Source organism: Thalassophryne amazonica, chromosome 4 (assembly GCF_902500255.1).
Source record: "Thalassophryne amazonica chromosome 4, fThaAma1.1, whole genome shotgun sequence".
NCBI lineage: Eukaryota > Metazoa > Chordata > Actinopteri > Batrachoidiformes > Batrachoididae > Thalassophryne > Thalassophryne amazonica.
The window spans coordinates 127,437,506-127,461,461 of record NC_047106.1 but is presented as its reverse complement, the minus strand read 5'-3'; the positions used below and the strand labels follow the sequence as shown (position 1 = coordinate 127,461,461).

Sequence of the window (23,956 nt, the reverse complement as noted above, 5' to 3'; positions counted from 1 at the left end):
TATTATTTGCTCATTACACTGGTCAACATGATTTTTCTTGCATGAAGTTTTTCAATAGATTTTGCTTAATTTGGTGGTGCTTAATCCAAATCTGGTGTTAGTTATTGCCGATCACATCACATTTTTGAGATATGAAAACATATTTCTAGTATCAAACATTGAAGCAAAAGTTGCAGTCTCACACACATCCACTAATCATACTTTTGTGCATGATTAGTGGCGTCCAACCTGTGAGTGAATGAGCAAATTTTGCATAATCCATCAATACGGAACATGCAGATTGGAAAAAAAAAAAAAAAAACGTGGTGTGACAGGAGAAATCTGAGCTGAGATTCAGATTCAGCACCCCAAAATTACCCTAAATCACATCTCAAAGTCCATGCAAGAATTTTTGTTGTTGTTGTTGTTCACCAGGGTTGCAGCTCTTGGATCTGCATGTTGATCTGCATGTTGATTTGATTTGACTGAAAGGAAAATCAATCAAACAATCAAAGACAGTTGTAACAAAAACAAAAAACAAAAACAATCTCCACTTTTAACATTTTGACACATGCATTTTATAGGGCTATTCCTTCCCGTTTAATCTCAAATAGCAAATTCGTGCACGTTTTGAAGCATCGTGGTAACTTCTTGATCTATCTTTGTCAATCTTGAAAAACTTGGTATAAGTAAATAGTAGTTACGGCCATCATTGGCACCAGATTTGAAATCATGATCCAATTTTTAAACTGTTCAAAATTTTCATCCCAATTCTCAAAATTGTTGGTGGTACGTGGTAACTTCTGTGTATTCATAGTCTTAACGGTTTCAATCATGTTCAAACTTCTTTGAACGGGGTATTCCTGGTGATTACAGCTTGAAGCTTGTTTGATCGTGCTCTATTGGGGTAAAATCTTGTACCAGAAGCAGTCTTTGTTGCAGTTCTGGCCGAGGGGACGGCTCCTTTTCTTTCTTTCTTTTTTGGGGGGGGTCTGCATTTTATAAATCAGCCAGTTGCCAGGTCTGCACTTTATAAGCCAGCCTATTAGGAGGCAAACCGTATTAAGCCGTTTCATACAATTTTTGTATTTTTTGGATCGGGACCAATCATAGTAGAACGGCACCCTGTGGAATAGGGGTGTTAGATATAAACATTTAAATTTATGTAAAGTTTTTATTTTGACTATGTGTAATGAGCTTTTGTTTGATATTATATATTTTATGCTAAAATCCGAAGTTTACTGAATAAGCTAGAAGTTAATACAGCATGTAAAATATTTTGTGTTTTACAAAACGTGGTAATTTGCAATTCAAGGGTCCCCTCATTTAAGTAGTGTTTGGACTCATTTAAGTACTCTAAACATGGATTGCATCCCAAGATTTTCAATGATAACATTGAAATATGTTTTTATTAGCTCCAGGGGCTTGGGAAAAATCTGATTTTGTTGAATTGTGGAGAAGCATAAGGAATGCCCCTCCGCAGGGCATGAGGGGTGACTAAATATTTTTTGACTCAACTAAATTTGGGTTGTTCTGACATCCCCATTTCTGTAATGAAGGAAGTAGAAAATGATTAACTTATAACTGGTAGATGGTACAAACACGTCTTCGTGTAGCACTGCACCTCTCCTCCCTCACTGCCTGAAAGGAAAGAAGCTGCACCCCTGCACAAAAGGGTGTTTTCCCAAAGAATCCGGCATGCTGCAACAATATACTGGCATAGTCCATAATCTTGTTTGTTCTCATTACTGTGGCAAGCTGAACAAGTGGAAAAATTTTGAACATTATACACCATGTACCATTGTGGTGTGTTGTTGCCTCTCTCACAGCTGGTAGCCATGGAATTTTCCATCATCCTCTCTTTGAAAATGAAGGTACATCCAGCTGGCTGTCAGCACCATACCACCAAAATGTGAACGCAGTATTAGAAGTACTTTGTTGGGGATCACCTGTGTTGTATTTGTGGATAATAGAGGTACTTCAGTCAGACATCCAGCAGTTGCATTGAGCAGGGTGTAAATGGAGCTTTAAATTAATATCATGATCCACCTCTCTGGGGCTTTTTTTTTTTTGTTTTTGTAATTCTCTATTTGAACCCATCAGAGGCTCATCAAAACATCAAAGGGGCAAATACCTTTTGGGTCATTTCATGAAAAGGGGTCACCATTCCACAAGCCAGCATTATTGGTCAGTAAAAACACAACAGCTTTATGTGCAGAGAAAAATATATAAAATGATTGTCTCTATATATATTGATTAAATAACTGTGATAACATAGAGGACATAATTATCCTGGAATTTTTCTTTTTGAGGTTTTATCTGAAAAGGGGGACACCAAACCCCACCAAATTTGTGTCACACAGCACCTAAGTATTATTTTGGTAAAACTAAGCAAAAATCACAACTAATTTGTCTGAATTTACTTCTGATTTGATAGGCACACGGTAAAAGTAATCTCCCCGCATAGACCAGCGTCTTAATCACGCGGTACGGCTGCACAGAGCATGTTAAAAATGTAGTCAGCTTGGGACTCCGACGAGGGCAGTCGCATCTCCTCCACTCTCCTTTATCTCTCTGCTTTTAACCTTCAAGTCTCTGCTTCACCAGACTGTGAATTCCTCAAAATTATATTGGATTCTGGATCTATTGGACTACTACTGGATTAACCATGGAATTGATCAGCTGGTCTCTGAACGCTATTGACACCATTTTTTCTACAAGAAGGTCAGGACCAGGGGATCCTGCCGGCCCAGATGGAACATATCCTGCAGGCTATGTCCTCGACTCCTGGAGTTCCTGGCGTGTTGCATGCTTGGCGCCTTTCTCCGTTGAGGACGTCGAGGATTTATTTATTTTTGGTCTAATGGCAGCAGGGCTGGTACTTTTTGGTTTATATGCTGCCCTGATCTACCAGAAAATTGGCAAGATGGCTGCATCAAGAACCACGGGCCCTCGCTTGTCCGTCATGATTAACGAAGTTGGCAAGGCGGTGCATTCTCAGACTGCGATGACTCTTGAACTCAGACGCAAATTGGATGACACCTTGGAGCTGATGCATGCCTTGCAGTTGAAGCTGAAGGTTTTGGAGGCCAGTGAATATTCTTAATTCATAGTTGGGAATATTCTTAATTCATAATTGGGATTTGGCTGTGCGAGTGGAACTGTTAAAAGTGTTTTTCACTGCTCGACTGCAAGACTACAAGCTATCTAGCCTCAAGGTCAGTTGCCTACTGTTTACCTCCAGAGGAATTTATTCAGGCTCTGGTGAGATTATTCGGCTCCATTCTTATCTCAAACCACAAGGACAATAAACTGACAGTCTTACACATGGACAAAGACTGAAGCATGCTCCAGTTTTCTCCTCTTACCTCTCTTCCTGCCCCTCCCTCCCTGCGGCAGGCCTTCGTTCTTCCCAAGCTGGCAGGCAACACGACTTGACAGTTGCAGAGGCTACCAACACACTCACATCGCCTCAATTGGAAAACGGACTGTTTCAAGTTTAGTGCACATAAACAATGTCAAATGTATATGTGTTGTCCTAATTCTGATGTGTGCCATTATGACGGTAAACAAGTAATTATTGTAGATCAATTGCTCTTTGTATGTGAAATGTGAGTGCGGAAATCTCGTTGTTGTAATGACAGTGACAATAAAAGCTATCTATCTATCTAGTGTTGAATGTAACCCGTAGTGTCCCGGTCTGTTTCATTTAAACCCCATATTCCTAAACTGCTAATTTATTCAATAAATAAAACTCCAGTTGTGTTGTTTGAAAGCACCACTCTTGAGAGCCTTAAACCCATGGGGAGATCAAATTTAGTTGAACAATAAAGTAAGTCATCAATTATTCGCTTGATGTTTGGTTCACACTCGAGTCCAAATATAGTCGCCAAAAATAGCACTCTGGGGTTTTCCCGCGAGCCCATCCAAAATAAGTATAACATGACTTATCTCAGTAGTGGATTTTTTTTTTTTAGGAGGTAAGGCACAGGAACTGATATCAAAATTACAATGATCAGATCACATCTGCAATACAACTGTCAATGAGCACAATCAGTTTAGTAGAGATACTGTGCATCACAGTAAATAAAAAATAATACATATAATCTGCCTCCTAAGGTTTTCTGTTTGAACAAGAACCGAACATGAAAAGACAAAATAAGCGAGAAAAAAAATAAATAAATAAATAAAGTAAATAAATACAAATAATAATAATAATGAAGAAATTGTGAGAATACTAAAAACATTTTTAACAGAGAGAGAGGAGGAGAGGGGGTCCATCAATCATGAGGGAAAGAGTTGAGAGACCGAAAGAATGTTAAAAAGGGAAGCCATTTGTTATAAAATTTATTAGAATTACCTTTCACTGAGTATCTAATCTTCTCCAGCTTTAAAAAAGACATAGTGTCGTTGAGCCACTGAGCACTAGAGGGTGCTTTAGTTGACTTCCAGTGAAGAAGAAGATGCTGTCTTGCCAGTAGAGAAGTGAAGGCTAGAATATCTAATTGATTAGAGGTAAACCTGGTATGGTCTTCTGGGAGCCCAAATATGGCAACATGGGGTGATATCTTTATGGTTTTGAAAGTATTTTTGACATGGTATCAAAGTAGTTTTGCCAGAAGCGAGACAGCAACGAACAGGAGTAAAACATATGAGTTAAATTGCAAAATGGAGCTTGGCATTTATCGTAACTGTCAATGACAGTGGAATAGATTTGTGAAAGTCGAGCTTTGGAACAGTACTTTAAACTGTATGAGGGTGAGACGAGCACAAGCTGAGCTTGTATAAATTTTTTTAAGAGTAATGTCCCACCAGTTGTCTTCCAAATTCAAGCCCAGTTCTTGTTCCCAGGCAGCCTTGACTTTGGTGACTGGTGTGTAATCAAAGGACAAAATCTGATTATAAACTTTAGATATGAGTGACTTCTGAAGTGGGTCATGGCTTAGAAGATCTTCCCAGTGTAGACTTGGTGGTATTGAGGGAAAAACTGGAAACAAGACCTTAGTACATTGTCTAATTTGAAAATAACAAAAAAGATGAGATGGTGGAAGATTAAATTCTACTGAGAGATCTGAGAAACTGCGAAAAATACCATCCTTGTAAAGATCTTTAAAACATTTCAATCCTTTGTTATGCCAAGCTAAGAAGGTTGAATCTGTAATCGCAGGTTGAAATAAATGATTCCTCAATAGAGGAGATAAAGTAGAGGTAGACTTGAATTTGAAATGCCTCCTAAATTGATACCAAATTTTTAGTGTGGAATGAGCCACTTGGTTATTTGTAAAGCCAGAGAGATTGGATGGAATAGAGGAGGTAAGCAAGGCGATAAGGGAGGATGAATCACAAGACTGTGCCTCTAAATTGCACCATGGCAAGTCTATTGATCTGAACCAAAATGAGGTCTTGTGAATATGTGCAGCCCAATAATATAATTGGAAATTTGGAAGTGACAATCCCCCATTGAATTTACATCTCTGAAGTGTGGATTTGCGGATCCTGGGTCCCTTTCCACCCCATAAGAAGTGGGAAATAGTTTGATCAATTGTATTAAAGAACTGTTTAGGCAAAAATAGTGGGAGACAGTGGAATAGTTGTATGGCCTTCATTATTGTATGGCCTTGCCATACAATATAAAGCGCCTTGGGGCAACTGTTTGTTGTGATTTGGCGCTATATAAAAAAAAAATTGAAAAATTGAATTGAATATAAATTAAAAACTTGGGCAAGATGTTCATTTTGACTACATTAATTCTTCCAGTTAAAGAAAGAGGTAAGCTCCCCCATCTTTGGAAATCGGATTTAACTTTAGACATTAAAGGCAAGAAATTGGCAGAAAAAAAGGGAATTTAATGTTCTGGTTACATTGATCTCTAGATACCTAAAGCCAGACCTGCTCAATTTAAAAGGAATATCAGATTGTTTGAGTTGTAATGCTGAAGCATTGATAGGATAGCATTTAGTTTTAGAGATATTCACCTTGTATCCTGAAAATGATCCAAATCTCTGAAGAACAGATAAAATTTTTGGAATGGACAGAACGGGATCAGAGACATATAACAATAAATCATCGGCATAGAGTGATAGCTTAAACTCTGTGCCCAGTCGAGTAATCCCAGTAAAAATGGAGGACGAGCGCAAAAAGATTGACAAAGGCTCTATAGCTATTGCGAACAGTAGGGGAGATAGAGGGCACTCTTGTCTGGTGCCACGGGCAAGAGAGAAAAAATTAGATTGAATTTTATTGGTAGAAATATTAGCTTGTGGCGATGTGTAACGGAGACGGATCCACGAAATGAACCCATCTCCCAGGTCAAATTTCTTTAGAACAGCGAATAAGTAGTCCCATTCAACCCTGTCGAACGCTTTTTCAGCGTCGACTGAGATCACAGCTTCGGGTATTGCTGCAGTGGTTCTGAAATAGATAATATTTAAAAGTGTACGAACATTAAAGAAAAGCTGCCTCCCCTTAACAAATCCAGTTTGCTCAGGTGAAACAATAGATGGTACAATATTTTCAAGACGATTAGCCAAGACTTTAGCCAGGATCTTAGCATCCACATTTATCAGTGACAGAGGTCTGTAGGAGCTACAGAGATCCGGATCCTTATCTTTTTTTAGGAGGAGACTTATGGATGCTTGTCTTAAAGTGGGTGGAAGAGTTCCCAATTGAAGTGATTCCATATACACAGCATGCAATAATGGGGACAATTTATCCTGAATTTTTTTTTAAAACTCAACTGAAAACCCATCTGGGTCAGGTGCCTTGTTGTTTTGCATGCATCTCATAGCGAGATTTATTTCTTCTACCGTCAATGGTGAGTCAAGTTCTTTAAGCGAAACTAGGTTCATCACTGGGAAATTGAGACTATCTAGGAATAAGTTCATTTCTGTAGTATTAGGTGGAAATTCAGACTTATATAGAGGAGTAAAATGAGTGAAAAACAGAATTAATGGTGGCGGGATCACTATGCAGTGTGCCCGCTGAATCCTTTATCTGGGGAATCATACATGAGGCTGCCTGGCGTCGTAGTTGGTGAGCTAGAAGCCGGCTTGCTCTATCACCATGTTCATAATATATGGAGCGTGAGCGTAGAAGAAGCCTCTCTGCATCATTAGTAGTGATAAGGTCAAATTCAGTCTGTAGCGCAACACGTTGTTTAAGTAAATTGGGGGAGAAACAAGTGGCGAGTTGTTGGTCTATTTTAGTGATGTTGATAGAAAGTTCTTGTAGTTTGACTTTTCAAGATTATTTGTCCCCGTAGGTATGCTTTTAATGATTCCCACAGGAGTGAACATGTGATAGGTTCTGTGTCATTTTGATTAATAGCAATAAAATCGTCAATTTTAGCTGCAATAAATTTATTGAATTCATCATCTGAAAGAAGTAATGAATTGAACCTCCAAGGTGTTGAGTAGCGAGATTGTGAGGAAAACTGAATATCTAAAGAAAGAGGGGCATGATCGGAGATAACGATAGGGTGGTAATTAACATTAAGTACATTGGGAATTAATTTGGCATCAATGAAATAGTAATCAATCCGAGAGAAAGATTTATGCATTTGTGAAAAGAAGGAGAATTCCTTGGCCTGGGGGTTGTAAAATCTCCAAGGATCAATGCAACCATTTTTAGACATGAAATCAGAAAGAGATCTTGACATTAATGATAGGGTTAGGGTTCGTGGGTTAGAACGGTCTAGATTGGGGTCAATTACACAATTCATGTCCCCTCCAAATATAAGGAGATTATTGTTCAAAGAGGGAAGACGTTCAAAAAGCCTATTCATAAAATGTGAATCATCAAAATTGGGGGCATATATATTAACTAATAGGATGGGAACATGGAATAGTGTGCCTACAAATCAAGTATCTACCATCTTTGTCTGATATAACCTTAGAAGCTGAGAATTGAATTGACTTACCAATTAAAATAGCGACCCCTCTGGCTTTAGAATTGAAATTCGAGTGAAACACCTCAGAAACCCAGAGACATTTGAGTCTGACCTGGTCTTTGATACGCATGTGGGTTTCTTGTAGAAACACTAGATCAGCTTTAAGATGTTTCAAATGAGTAAATATCCTTGATTTCTTAATTGGACTCCCCATGCCTTTAATGTTCCAGCTCAAAAATCTCACAGAAGACCCATTACCATAAGTATTAGCTTTGGTAGACATTATTTACCTGGACATAGACTGAATGTGGACCCCCCCCCCAAAAAAAAAGGAGTGAGAAAAAAAAAACACACACACTCAAAGATAGAACAGCCCACCCCCACAGCACCTACAATGGCCCCATCCCCAAACGATGGAGCACCCAGTGCTAACTCCACAAGGAGTTGAACCTCTAAGACAAAAACTTACGTTTTTTTGACTAATGGTTAAGTCAGATTTCAGTCCACCCAACTGAAAATGGATACCAGACTTGGCTGGGCAAGTAGCCTTCAGGGGGATGGCATTCCATCCAGGGGCAGTGGTACACTCTCACCCACTTCACAGGATTCAGAGATAAGTAGCAGCACCAACGGGCCTCAGGCCCTATATGGGACTTATCTAGGCAAGGTGACAGCCGTGAGAATGGTCAGATCCAAGACAGGCCTGCTATCTGTACACACAAAATTTTATTGAGTAAAAATTACTCTGTTGGGATAGTGTTTGATCCCAGTCCAAATATGAGTGACTTATACTCTATCACAGAGATAAATCACCCCAAAACAGTGTAAAATTAACTGTTATTGGAGTAAAATCACTTGCATTGAACAGATCCTCCGTCCGCCCTGCCTTCAATGCGCTTATGTCATCAGCCGCGATTCACTGTCATCTCGTTTCTGCTTAAAACTGCACTCCAGTCATCATCTATCTCAGCAACAGATATCTGAAGCTTTTGTACATCAATCCTGTCTGCATAAATTCAGCATTATTCCATAATAACAGACAGAGGAATTGATCAGAGCGGTGCAGCTGCACAAGCTGTTTGCTGATGCCTTCACTGCACGTCAGACATTTCAGTGCGTCCAGTGATGGGCAGAAACCAGAAAGTTAGGTTCAATAATCATTAACCATATAACTGAAAAGTTATCTTTTATGACACTAAACCGATAAACTGCTAAAAAAAAAATGTAGCGTTATTACGAAGTGACATGAAAACTGTCAAGTTTTGACACGACTTGTAACGCGGCGTCACATCTCACTGCACGCCACGATGAATCAGTTTTCTGTCACGTGCGCACAATTAAACTCGGCTCCAAATGTCATTCCACAGTTCCTGCTGAAGCTCCTCAGGACGCTGCTGCAGGTGTTCCACCTGCTGTTGTAACCGATGAGCGGGAGAACGAGTCTGAACCAGAGGAGTGAGACTCACGTGCAGCCAGACATCTCTGCACCTCCTCCAATCCGGTGGAGGAAGAAGCGCGCACACAATTAAACCCTGCTGCACCGCATTTAGTTTGATTGCTGACACCAAGTTGGCTAAAAGTCTAATTTCAGTGCTCTTGAGCGCGCTCCTGCAAGTGTTCCACCTGCTGCGTGTGGTTGATGCTTGGGAAAATGGGTGAGACGACACCCGCATGAAGCCACACATCTGGCTCTGTCCTCCTCCTCCTCCTCCTCTCTGCGCCACTCCATGGCACAGAGCCCAACTACGCATGCAGTCACAAAGTTCTCCTGAAAAACTGGAGGGATCTGAATTTGGTTGGATGAATATGAGTGTGTGTGTGGAGACAATTCACCTCGTTCACAACGTGACAGAACTTAACGATGCGCTGTTACGCGCAATAGCGTGCAACAACGCAGAACACTATTCTTGACCGTGCGTAATGGTTCCTCATAATTCTCCAGCAACATGTGCCATTAATCGTAACGTGTGGTAACAGGTTGCAGCAGTTCCTGAGGACACCTGACACCTCTGCCCCGAATAATCACATTCGTGATCAACCAAGAATGTGTACTTCATGGCATTCGTGACTTGTTGTTATGTGTAAATGCAGCATTAGATGCACCGTCATTTACGAGCTAAAAGCTGCTGCTTTTTTCACACGCTTTCAATCCTGCAGCTTAAACAACCGAAATACATCCATTAAAGCATTGCTCAGCAGAGTAAAAGACACACGTAGTAAATATTCCATATAAAGCGTCCTGCTTATCCAAACGGTGTGTAAACGATGAAAAGAAGTCCTTGCAGCTGCGCGGTGAGAGCTTCTCTCTCCCACCAAGTCTTGGCGATTAAATTATCCCGTGCCACAAAAAAATAAAATAATGGTAAAATTAGTCCATTTTGTTTTTGTGTTGAGCAGGCGATAACGCTAACATCCAAAGTGAAGCTGAACTACACTACCCACAATGCTCCTTGCGTCGACTGGCCAATCACGTTTTGCACTTAATGATGATGTCATCAGGAAGCGACAGTCAGTCTGCCAAAAAACACTGATCTGCACACGACAAGGATTAAAACGTTTGATTTTAGGGTTTACAAATGTTTTTGACCGTTAAACTTTGCTCACTTTACCAGAAAAAAAATGTTATCTGACTGAAAAACAAAATGTATCGGAAGATAATTGTCCGATGATGGTTTAAAAGTTATCTGAAAAGCTATTCCGCTAGCAAAAACATTAACTTTGATAATTGTCGCTTATCGGATTAGCTGAACAGTGCCCACCACTGAATGCGTCACCATTTAAAACATTGTTTCTGCTTAAAACAGCCTCGTTTCTGCTTAAAACTAACTTTAGAATGATTCAAGAGGTTTTACCTTGTCATCGGATGGTTAATAATCTCATTAATCCATTTGATCACTTTGGGTGGCGAGACTCTGTGTCATACAGGAGGCTGGGCTCCAGCATGACACATGCACAGTGGAGGCAGGGCGCACCAGTGTTTAGGAGGCGGACCGTTCATTCTGTGACAACTGTCAAGATGATTCACTCTATGATAGAGTGTAATTTATTTAGACTGGGATCAAATGCTATTCCAGCAGAGTAAATTTTACTCAGCAAAATTTCCTGTGTATTAATGTGAGGATAAATTGAATGAATAAATGAGTTTATTCAGCACACAAGTCAAAAACAAAATAAAGCTCATAACAAAGCAACTTTACAAAAGTCCTGTGTGGCCGAAAGGGTGAGGGCAGAAGCAGAGCTTCTAAATACCCACCCCTTATACTAAAAAAATAAACATATACACACAAACAAAATTTCATAAATACATATCGACCCAATCACACACACACACACACACACATACATATATACATATATATATATATATATATATATATATATATATATATATATATATATATATACTCAACAAAAATATAAACGCAACACCTTTGGTTTTGCTCCCATTTTGTATGAGATGAACTCAAAGATCTAAAACTTTTTCCACATACACAATATCACCATTTCCCTCAAATATTGTTCACAAACCAGTCGAAATCTGTGATAATGAGCACTTCTCCTTTGCTGAGATAATCCATCCCACCTCACAGGTGTGCCATATCAAGATGCTGATTAGACACCATGATTAGTGCACAGGTGTGCCTTAGACTGCCCACAATAAAAGGCCACTCTGAAAGGTGCAGTTTTATCACACAGCACAATGCCACAGATGTCGCAAGATTTGAGGGAGCGTGCAATTGGCATGCTGACAGCAGGAATGTCAACCAGAGCTGTTGCTCGTGTATTGAATGTTCATTTCTCTACCATAAGCCGTCTCCAAAGGCGTTTCAGAGAATTTGGCAGTACATCCAACCAGCCTCACAACCGCAGACCACGTGTAACCACACCAGCCCAGGACCTCCACATCCAGCATGTTCGCCTCCAAGATCGTCTGAGACCAGCCACTCGGACAGCTGCTGGAACAATCGCTTTGCATAACCAAAGAATTTTTGCACAAACTGTCAGAAACCGTCTCAGGGAAGCTCATCTGCATGCTCGTCGTCCTCATCGGGGTCTCGACCTGACTCCAGTTCGTCGTCGTAACCGACTTGAGTGGGCAGATGCTCACATTCGCTGGCATTCGGCACGTTGGAGAGGTGTTCTCTTCACGGATGATGCGAAGGAGATGTGTTGCACTGCATGAGGCAAATGGTGGTCACACCAGATACTGACTGGTATCCCCCCCCCAATAAAACAAAACTGCACCTTTCAGAGTGGCCTTTTATTGTGGGCAGTCTAAGGCACACCTGTGCACTAATCATGGTGTCTAATCAGCATCCTGATATGGCACACCTGTGAGGTGGGATGGATTATCTCAGCAAAGGAGAAGTGCTCATTATCACAGATTTCGACTGGTTTGTGAACAATATTTGAGGGAAATGGTGATATTGTGTATGTGGAAAAAGTTTTAGATCGTTGAGTTCATCTCATACAAAATGGGAGCAAAACCAAAAGTGTTGCGTTTATATTTTTGTTGATGAGCCTTTCTGTCCATCATTTACCTGTATTTGGCATGCTTGGTGCCAGAAAGTTATGTTGGATCCAACAGGATCCAAAAAGGCTAGGACCAAAAGTTATATTGGATCGGTTCCCACTGACCAATAGCGTTAGAGCTTACTGCCAACAGCTAGCCAATCAGAGCGCGGCATACGAAGGTCAGGAACTAGCTGACAGACACTGGTTGGAAAAAATGACAACAAACATGTCAACAACAGCAGAAAATCGTCTGCCAGCGAGGTTTGCTGAGTTCACAGAAGAGGAACTGGTGGAAATATTGAACTTCAAGGATGCCAAAAACACTAAGAAGGTAGACAAGCACGCTACTGATGTTTTAGAAGCATTCATATGCTGTTCACAACAAAATAAATTGATCTAATTTACTTGACTGTTTTTAGTTTCCTTAATTTGGGAGGGGGTGGAGAACATAACAATTGATGGATGACAAGGAAATATTGGATGCACGCCTCATCCAATATAACTTTTCTTCATCCAATATTTCTCTGTTGGACTCCTTACCATCCATTATTTGCATAATATATATATATATATATATATATATATATATATATATATATATATATACATACACCATACCTCTCTTGATATGGGTGACTTTGCTTGCTGATCTAGGCCCAGCTTCGTAACGCAGCATTAACCAGATCAATATCTCCTCATCATGGCAAATACATATTAGTACTGAGTGATTTATTTGCCAGCGGCTTCTTTAATTGTGCAGATTGTTCAGCGGGTACAGTCGCTGTCTCTTCTTTCCACCCTGACAGGCCTGTGCAAAGAGCTCCATGGTGCTGCACACATACGGCATGCTGCTGCCTTGCGGCATTGACAAGTTCCGCGGCACTGAGTACGTTTGCTGCCCCTCCTCTCGCACCGGGGAGTCTGCCCCTCCCACCCTGCCCTCCCAGGAGGATGACCAAGAGGAGGACAAGGAGGATGAGGAGACCTATGACCCTGACATGGAGGAGTATGTGTACCACCCACACTGTTTGTGAGGTTGTGCAGGTTATGGGTTTGCGTGTGTGTGTGTGGGAGTGTAATTCCACGGTGGCTGATGATGTATTTCATATGTAATATCAGACGTGAAGGCCAGACATTAGGGGCCATCTGGATAAATTAAAGTACTGTGACATTGACCTGTGGCAGCTGCTCTGTCTTTTGTGATGAATGCCCACTTCATTCACTCCACCTCTCCTTCTACTCCCCCTTCATGAGTGAGACGCCTGCTGAGGAGCAGCCGACACACAAGGAGGAGCCGGAGCCATTAGATGAGGACAAAGGTGAGGAGGAGGACGAGGAGGAGTACCACTACGTCTACGAAGACGAGGACGCTGATAAGGAGGACGACGAGGAGAAAAAAGAGAGCAGCAAGACGTCAGAGAACCAAGATGAAGACAAGATTCTGCAGGAAGTGAAAGGTTTGTCACACTCTAATTTAAAGGACTGTATCATCAGACCTTTTGAACGTTTAGCAGGTGTGTTTGAATATGTGCTATGGCTGCATCTGTCAACAAATATCTCCTTCTTCACGTCCCACTACAGTGTAGCTAAACGTTTGTCGTGCTCATCATGTACAAAGTTACGGCAGCTTTATTTTCTTTCCTTGGTTGAATGAGAAGTTGTTGGAGTGGGTTTTGAAGGCAGCTTTCTGCTGCAGCCAGCAGCAGGATGATCTAACAGTTGTCCCCTGACAGCGGTGTGCACCCTGGAGGCTGAGACCGGCCCCTGCCGAGCCTCTATGCCCCGCTGGCACTTCGACGTCAACCAGAGGAAGTGCGTGCGCTTCATATACGGGGGCTGTGCCGGCAACCGCAACAATTTCGACTCTGAGGAGTACTGCATGGCCGTGTGCAAGCGTCTGAGTAAGTGTGGACTTGACAGCGCCCCCTGTTTTCTCTGTTTGTGTCTTTGCTGCAGACTAACTTGCTGTAAAATAACCGGTTTAGTTTTCTCAGTAGGTCGTAACCCCAGAAGCTGTTTTGCTTCACAGCTGTCACTCATGAAATGAGCCCAGCTATTACAGTGTCACCTTCACCATGACAACCAGGTTCACACGTCGTCATCATCATCATCCTCGTCCACCTATTTAACCATCTGACAGATCACGCAGTAAAACTTCAGTAACATTCAGCTGCATTGCTGCTCACAACTTATAATGACCTCATTTGTAGCACACACACAGTTTCATTGAATGAATGAATTTATTCTGCACACAGACTCAACAATAACACAAAATAGGACAATTTAACAGTGAACCTATGTGACCGAAAGGGTGTTGATCATTGATTGACTCCTTAATTAAGATTATTAAAAAACAATTTAATAATTTTTTTCTGTTCCACCACTATGAACATAGTTTGCAGTAGATAAAGCTTGTGTCTGTGTGTCAGCACATTCTTATGAACACATTAGTTCAATAACAAAACATGGCAGGTGTGCCATATTAACAACATGGATGAGCTGATTAGAATTAGGGAATATTTAGTACTTAAATTTTAAGATTAATGTCATTAAAAACCATACAGATACAGTGCATCCAGAAACTATTCAGTGTATAACGTTTTTCCACATTTTGTTATGTTACAGCCTTATTCCAAAATGAATTAAATTCTTTTTTCCCCCTCAAAATACTACACACAATACCCCATAATGACAATGTGAAAAAGTTTTTTTTTTTTTTGTTTTTTTTTTTTAGATTTTTGTAAATTTATTAAAAATAAATATCAATACTCATAGATATACTTAAGCTGTACAGTGCTGGCAGGACATTAGCCAATTCAAGAGCAGGAGCTGTGCAGCAGGTTGTCCTATCTGTGGTCCATGCACAGCCCTGGAGTGAGAATGAGAAAAAATATGTATACCGAGACTACTACAGTCAGCACTCTAAAGATGACTGTAAGCGCATATTTGCACAATTTTATGAATTAATTACTTCTGTTTTGATTAGTGTGTGCACATATACAGATGTATGCAAAAGGTTGGGCACCCCTGATAATTTTCATGATTTTCCTTTATAAATGATTGGTTGTCTGGATCAGAAATTTCAGTTAAATATATCATATAGCAGACAAACACACTGATATTTGAGAAGTGAAATGAAGTTTATAGTGTTTACAGAAAGTGTGCAATAATTATTTAAATAAAATTAGGCAGGTGCATAAATTTGGGCACCCTTGTCATTTTATTGAGTTGAATACATTTAGCACTAATTATTGGAACACAAAATTGGTTTGGTAAGCTCATTGACCCTTGACCTCCTTACACAAGTGAATCCAATGATGAGAAAGGGTATTTAAGGCCAATCATGAGAAAGGGTATTTAAGGTGGCCATTTGCAAATGTTTCCCCTCTTTGCACCTCTTCTAATGAGTGGCAACATGGGAACCTCTAAAAAACTCTCAAATGACCTGAAAACAAAGCTTGTTCAACATCATGGTTTAGGGGAAAGATTCAAAAAGCTATCTCAGAGATTTCAGGTGTCAGTTTCCACTGTGAGGAACATAGTGAGGAAATGGAAGACCACAGGCACAGTACTAGTTAAGGCCTGAAGTGGCAAGCCAAGAAAAATCTCAGATAAGCTGAAGCGAAGGATGGTGAGAACAGTCATAGTCAACCCACCGACCTGCTCCATAAACCTACAACATGATCTTTCTGATCAAGGATCAAGGAAATTTTATTGTCATATGCACAGAACAGAAGAACGTTCCTGCACAATGAAATGTGGCTATTGCATTTAACCCATCCTATTTGCCAGTAGGAGCAGAGGTCGCCATTAGGCGCCCGGGGACCAGCTCCAGATGTACATCCCTGCCTTGGTCAACAGCAGGGCTGAGCAAACCAACACCGACTCATAACAAACAACACACATAACACACAACACATAGGCCGGCCCGGTACATAAAACATATATATGAAGCAAAACACGAGGGAAAAGGAGAAGAAAAAAAACCCCTCATAGCCGCTGCATTACACAGCGGCAATGAGGAAAAAAAAAATCCCATCAGCACAAAAAATCTTGCTGTACAACTGTACAGCGTACTTTGCACAAAGAGATGCTGTATGATGCTGTAATGCAGAGGACGCCTTTTCTGCATACATGCCACAGAACAGAGTTGCTTGAGGTATGCTAAAGCACATTTGGACAAGCCAGCTTCATTTTGGAATAAGGTCCTGTGGACTGATGAAACTAAAATTGAGTTATTTGGACATAACAAGGGGCGGTATGCATGGCTGAAAAAGAACACATCATTCCAAGAAAAACACTTGCTGCCTACAGTAAAATTTGGAGGTGGTTCCATCATGCTGTGTGGCTGTGTGGCCAGTGCAGGTACTGGGAATCTTGTTAAAGTTGAAGGTCACATGGATTCCAGTCAATAACAGCAGATTCTTGAGAACAATGTTCATGAATCAGTGACAAAGTTGAAGTTGCGCCAGGGCTGGATCTTTTAACAAGACAGCGATCCTAAACACTGCTCAAAATCTACTAAGGCATTCATGCAGAGGAACAAGTACAACATTCTGGAATGGCCATCTCAGTCCCCAGACCTGAATATTATTGAAAATATGTGGTGTGATGGTAAGTGGGCTGTCCATGCTCGGAAACCAACAAACCTGAAATGTTTTGTAAAGAAGAATGGTCCAAAATACCTTCAATCAGAATCAAGACTCTCATTGGAAGCTATAGGAAGCATTTAGAGGATGCAAAAAGCAGGATCTACTAAATATTTATGTATTTTTTTCTGTTGGGGTGCCCAAATTTATGCACCTGCCTAAGTTTATTTAAAGAATTATTGCACATTTTCTATAAATCCTAAATCCACACGGCATGTCAAGTTGAGAGCTCATATAACACACTTGCTGAAAGACATTATTAATGTGTTTACTGTATGTAGATAATAGCAAACCCATGTACATACATGTAATGAGCACAGAACAGATTTAGTTTCTTTTTTTAAAGAGAGGCATGTAGATGTAGGCCAGCACCACAGACCAGCCTTTCCCCTGATGTAGAAATGAATGTCTTATACACCTGCCAGAATTTATGTTTGTTTGAATCACACTGTGGAAGTGAATTCTACGTTGTGCGCACACAGTAACATTTTGAGGGCTGTACGATTTTTTTATTTATTTGCTCTTATTAGTTTAATTGATTTTTCTTCAATCATGTACGTCAAGATAATTATTGTGTTCTGTATTCCCAGTGCTCATGCTGCTGTCTGTCTGTCTGTACTTTTGCTAGATCCCCACCAACCCAAGGCAATTCTTTTGTATGTTATTGCGGGATTTTTTTTTTTAAGCTTTGCTCACAGCTATCAGCCCCATCCAAGTGGATTTTTGTGTTTGTTTGTTTCAGAGGTGATGATTCAGAGTTGGAATGTTCAGAACACTAAATGTGTTTCTAACCTGAGTGTTTATGTGTTTATGTGTGTGCTGTTTTTGATGGGGGTGTAAATGAGACGGCGTCTGCTGTGTGTGAGTGTTATTGTTTTTGTGAGTTTCTGTGATGCAGGCACTGTCTTGCACAAATACACAGTGGGTAAGCCCAGAACAGAACCCTCTGGCCTCGCTGTCAAAACATGAGATGTGTCCATTAACGTTGGAAATGCAGCCTGTCAGCAGAAACCCGATGGGAGGGATGGACGGAATGCAAAAGGAAAGACTGTCACATACTTTTAAACTTATCAGAGAGTACTGAAGGAAGAAAACTCGATGTGAGGAATGTTTTGCTGAGGATTTTGCCCAACCTTTAATCTGCATTCTGCTTTGCTTTTGCTGTTTCTCTGCATACTTTACCTTCTGACTTTGTCCTCCTGCACCTGTCTGTCTGTGTCCATCTGTACAGTTGTCAATGTGCAAAATCCCCGCCACTCACCAGCTGTCTGTCAATTTGCAGCCACGCCCCCCACTCCTCAGCCCACCGATGATGTGGACATCTATTTTGAGACACCAGCTGATGACAAGGAACACAGTCGCTTCCAGAGGGCCAAGGAGCAGCTGGAGATCAGGCATCATAACCGCATGGAGAGGGTGAGAAAGGTCCAGTGAGGACAGTCTCATTCATTGGTTTCCAACCTGGGGGATGCAGAACCAAGCCACGCATATGACTGGGGAGAAAAACATTTTTTTTTTTAATGAGGAAAGAGATTGGAGCATGGTGGCTTAATGGTTAGAGCTGTCTGAGAAGCTACATAAATACTGACTCTCATGTCACATTTCGTTAAAAACACAATTTCTATTTTGAACATTGGAAATGTTCTAATCTTTGCATGCATCTGCGTTCATCAGTCACCTTTTGTTTATGCAAGACCGTTCCCATATTTTATCACAAGTTTGGTCGGCGACACGAGTGCACACACGGAAGCACACACACAAAAAAGCCCAAACTGAAGGTGCACTGTAAACGTTCCATCCAAAAATGTTCATAGAAAATACAGTGTGAAATAAAAAGCTTTGTTAAAGACAAATAATGTGGAAAGATTGAGCAGCAACTGAAAATCCTCCCAGGTGTAAAATACACAAACACGCAAGACTGGTTCATGTGTCTGATGTGACGATGCGCAATGTGTCTTTCCACTGTGAGGCATTATATACACACCTGGAATCCGATTTGAGTGGTCAGACTGTTTACTGCTACTCTGAACAAGGCACTAATGAGCAGTGACATGCATCCACATTTTGTTCATGTCACAGGCTGAATCAAAGTGGCCTTTATGAAGTTTGAAAGTTGGTATAATGACCCTAATCATAGTATCAACTTCACAAGTGGAAGCACTTTACACTGAAATGCACTTGAAAGAACCCTGCAGGTTAGGTGGATTAGGAACTTTTATTTGACCGTGGGTGTACATGTGAAATGTGATTGAATTTTTGCATCTCTGTGGCTGTGTCTCAGTTCAGTGGTTGTACTCACTGTAAATGTTGGCCATTTCTGTCACAAGTGGCATGACACGGCTGTCCCACTTCAAAGGCTGCTTGGAAATGGCATTTATATAATGCTGACCCCTTTCCATCTGCATCAGACGCCCAAAGCGCTTTACACATCAATGCCTCAAATTCACCTCGATGCCAGGCTGCTGCCATGCAAGCACTACTACACACCGGGAGCAACTAGGGGATTAAGGACCTTGCCCAAGGGTCCTTAGTGATTTTCTGGTCAGGCTGGGATTTGAGCCAAGGATCATCTGGTCCCAATGCTTTAACCACTAGACCATCACCTCCCCCTAATGAACCCATTGACATGTGCAGCCTTCTTTCCACTGGATATCAAGGATGCATCAGGTGTATTGCTGCCAGCCCAAATAGTCTCATGTCATTGTAGAGGTTTTGTTGTTGTTTGTTTTTTAAAGACAAAACAGCTGGTAAATTAAAAAAAAAAATACAAACGGGCATTTTGGGCACCATATGCACAATTGTAAATGAATAATATTATAAGTTTAAATAAGTACAGAAAAATATTTACTCAACTTCAGGTTATGCCCTCTATGCTAGCTTGGCACGTGCAACTGTCAAGGTTACTGCATCATTTACCACAAGCTCCATGTCCACAAATATAAAATTCTCATTTGGCTTCAGATCTATGCACTGTGAAAGGAATTTTTGAAATGTTACTGGTTCAGAGTGTCAAAAAGAAGGGATTAGTATGGATGTAAGGCTAAAACAAAGAGATAGTTACCCAGAGGGAGATGATGACCCAATTCAACATGTTGAATGTTGGCCCGTGGGTGAGAGAGCAGACTCTGGGTGGCTGTTCAGCTTTTAGCAAGTCATTCCATGAGAAATGAAACAGAAGTGATGGAACAAAGCCAGCAATGAACCCAAGAGGACACATATGACATACTGAACATAAAGAGTTTGACATAGTCGTTGACGGATGTGTCAAAAACGGTCACTATCAGTAACGAATGGATTTCCATTACAAATGGTGAGCAAATGCTGCTTTGTTCGCATTTATATCTCCACAGCTTCCTCATCCTTATCTAAATGACGTACACAGACTAGCACCACTTGTGACACGGAGTATTTACACATGCACAGAAAGGATATTCTCGATAACCATCGACTGTCGTGTTCGAATGCAGACTTTCAGTTGACAAGGGCTGGACGACAGTAAACCCACATTTGATCAGCATCTCCGCTTACTGACATGCATCTCCACCATGTCAGATCCTTAACAGTTTCTCTTAGGGTTTATTAAAGTTAACCTTTGTCCAGTTTTCAATTTTTTCAGTTTATTTTCATTTATATAGCACCAAATCACAACAGAGTTGCCTCAAGGTGCTTCACACAAGTAAGGTCTAACCTTACTAACCCCCATAGCAGCAATGGTAAGGGAAAACTCCCTCTGAGGAAGAAACCTCAAACAGACCAGATTCAAAGGGGCGACCCTCTGCTTCGGCCATGCTACAGACATAAATGACAAAACAATTCACAAAACGAATATACAGGTAAAGCTGTTGGTGCACAGGACAGGAGGGTCTCCAGCACAAATACCACACCCATCTCTGGATGGAGCTGCACCTTAAACAGAGAGAAAAAACAGAATCAGGCATCAGAAAGACAAGAAATACAGTGTAATCTGTCAGCATTAAACAACAAGAAAAACAGGAAATACTAAGGTGATCGCCGGCCACTAGCCCTAAGCTTCACTAAAAGACCCAGAATTTAGGTAAAGTTGAGGCTGTGGCACGCTCCGTTTCCTAATAAAATGAAATAAGAGTAAAAAGCGTAGCACTATATTACGCCAGTACGCTAGCCATATGAAAGGGAAAATAAGTGCGTCTTAAGTTTGGACTTGAAAGTCTCCACAGAATCTGACTGTTTTATTGATGCAGGGAGATCATTCCACAGAACAGGGGCACGATAAGAGAAAGCTCTGTGACCCGCAGACGTCTTATTCACCCTAGGAACACAAAGTAGTCCTGCACCCTGAGAACGTAAAGCCCGGGCCGGTACGTAAGGTTTAACTAGGTCAGCTAGGTAGGGAGGTGCCAGTCCATGAACAATTTTATTGACTAGTAGCAGAATCTTAAAAACTGATCTCACAGGGACAGGAGGCCAGTGAAGGGATGCCAAAATGGGTGTAATGTGGTCAAACATTCTGCTTCTGTCAAAAGTCTGGCTGCAGCATTTTGAACAAATTGGAGAGCCCTAATGCTGGTCTGCGGTAAACCAGAAAATAGAACATTGCAGTAGTCCAATCTAGAAGAGATAAACACATGGATCAGGGTCTCAGCATCAGCCATAGACAGTATGGGATGAATCTTTGCTATATTTCGCAGGTGGAAGAAAGCAGTCCTTGTAATATTTCTAATGTGGAGGTCAAAGGACAATGTAGGATCAAAGAGGAACATTAGATATGCTTTCCCTGATAGATGTGTTAAGTGTCCCTAATCTTCTTCAGGAGCCTCCTAAGGACCACATTATAAATGGAGTTAAGATTATGCCCCCGGATGAGGGAACACCTTCTCAAACCATCTATCCTCTTTGTGCAAAATGTGTACCTTGTTATCCTCAAAAGTGTGTCTCTTGTCTTTTCACTGGGCCTTGTGTTTGTGCAGTGGGTAAGATTGGACAAGATTAAGGTTCATAATGTGCAGATCATATCAGTTCAGTGAGCAATAATATAATGTTTACCGGGGAAGGCAGCAAAAACAGCAGGTTGACCTTTCTGGACTCTGTGGTGCACATACAGTCAAACCCAGTACTTGACCAGTGACAATTTTTGTAATTTTGCCTCTCTACACCACCATAATGGAGCTGAAATGAATCAATAAACGTGCTTGTAGTGTAAACTTTCAGGTTAAAAATATTAAATTCACCGCATAGAAACTATGCCATTTTACACACAGTCCCTCCATTTTCAGAAACCATAAATACTTGAAACCAAACCTAATAATTATTAGCACTGCAAAACTAGTTTGTCAGGCAGTTTTAAAGCCTGGTATACAGTGTGAGATGACAGCAGCCTCATAAATTTACTACAAGCCACACTGTGCAACACTGATTTATTTAATTTGGGTAAGACTCCAAATTTGATGTGTGCAGACTGCACAATGTGACAAAGACACGTGGGTTGACGCGTCATCATGTCACCCTGACAAGCAAGGGAATGGAAGAAGAAACTTCTATTTGCCTATATGCTACACAAAAATCTGTCATAGCAAAGATAATAAAACTCATTTATGGTAGCAGATTGAACAGGCTATGTGTTTCTGGTGGGGGCGACTGCTTTGATTAACTATTTAGAAACAATTTCTGTGCGTGCTTTTTAAAATTTTTATTTATTTCTTTTATTAATGAAAATGACAGATCAGCATGTTGGTTGCACTTTTCTGCCAGTGGGGGAAAAAAACCTGGAGACACCGATTAGATGACATCTGCTTTCGCTGTTTAGAAACATTCTGTGTGCGCTTTTTTAAATTTCTACTTTTTATTTATTTATTTATTTATTTTTGAATGAAAGGACAAATGAAGGGCTTCCCCTCACTTTGGCTCCACTTTTCTGTGAGGTACGTATAGATATATCTATATATTATTCAATGAAAGGATAGGGCCGCAACCTTGGCTGCACTTTTCTGTGAGGTACGTATAGATATATCTATATATTATTCAATGAAAGGATAGGGCCGCAACCTTGGCTGCACTTTTCTGCTGAGGCTTGGTGGTAGGACACAGACTAGACTGCATCATTTCAAGCTGCATTTCTTGATGTGGATTGTTTCAGTTTCATACAAAATTTCAAACATCTCTTAGACGTGCGAGCTTGTACTTGTCACATAGTACGATGTGACATTGCTGTTTCCAGAGCCACGACCAAAGATAACGCCATAGTCCAGTCAAAACGAGCAAAACGGTTGGAAAAAAGAGTAAAAAGCTGACAGTTGGTGTATGCTCTCCTCTCAGTAGCCTTGATGACATACTGAATGTATGTCAAGTATACCATTAGTAAACATGCATGGTACCTCCAACGGTGGTCCATGAGTGTTTCACAGCTTGGACGTTGACATGAAGCCAACACAGCAGCCTGTGGTTAGAATCCTCTCACCCAAAAGAAAAGAAAAAAATTCCATGTGATAATCCAACCATCACGGTGTCCAAAGTTCTGTTGTGCTGCTGAATTGTGCAAAAAAGAAAAAAGAAATGTCCCTGGAAAGGCACTCCATCTGAGTGACTGCATGGCTCAATGCCAGCCAACTTTGGAGCGAAGCTGTGCAGTGGCACAGCTTTGCTTGCACTTGATGGCCCATGCAGCGTTATGCATACACACATACACGGCTGAGTGATAATTACAGCCCTATGCAGGTGTGCCATGCACTCACGCGCCCATGTGCTCCGGTCCGCCCTGCAGACAGTTGGAGATTGGGCAGTTTGTAGCGCCTTTTATGGTCGTCTGACAGCAATCTGTGTCATCCACCTGCTGTCTACATACGCTTTGGATGCCACTGTGCAGGTGTGGACGAGGCAGTCTAGATCTGTTTGGAGCACGGCTGGCCACGCCTCTTTTCCTACTGACTGCGTCGGATAATGGCAATATTTG

The 23,956-nt window shown here is 41.0% G+C and overlaps 1 protein-coding gene across 5 annotated transcripts in view; it reads left to right on the top strand.

Moving 5' to 3' along the window:
• The window catches only part of aplp2 (amyloid beta (A4) precursor-like protein 2), a 230,237-nt gene that overhangs the window by 141,384 nt on the left and 64,897 nt on the right, over nt 1–23,956 (top strand). For 4 of the 5 annotated variants that reach the window (XM_034168523.1, XM_034168525.1, XM_034168522.1 and 1 more), the window contains exons 5-8: nt 13,189–13,388; nt 13,631–13,839; nt 14,116–14,283; nt 18,314–18,447. In XM_034168523.1, coding sequence (XP_034024414.1) covers nt 13,189–13,388; nt 13,631–13,839; nt 14,116–14,283; nt 18,314–18,447 — 711 coding nt within the window. The remainder of the gene's footprint in view (nt 1–13,188; nt 13,389–13,630; nt 13,840–14,115; nt 14,284–18,313; nt 18,448–23,956) is intronic. The other variant, XM_034168526.1, reaches the window with a different exon arrangement.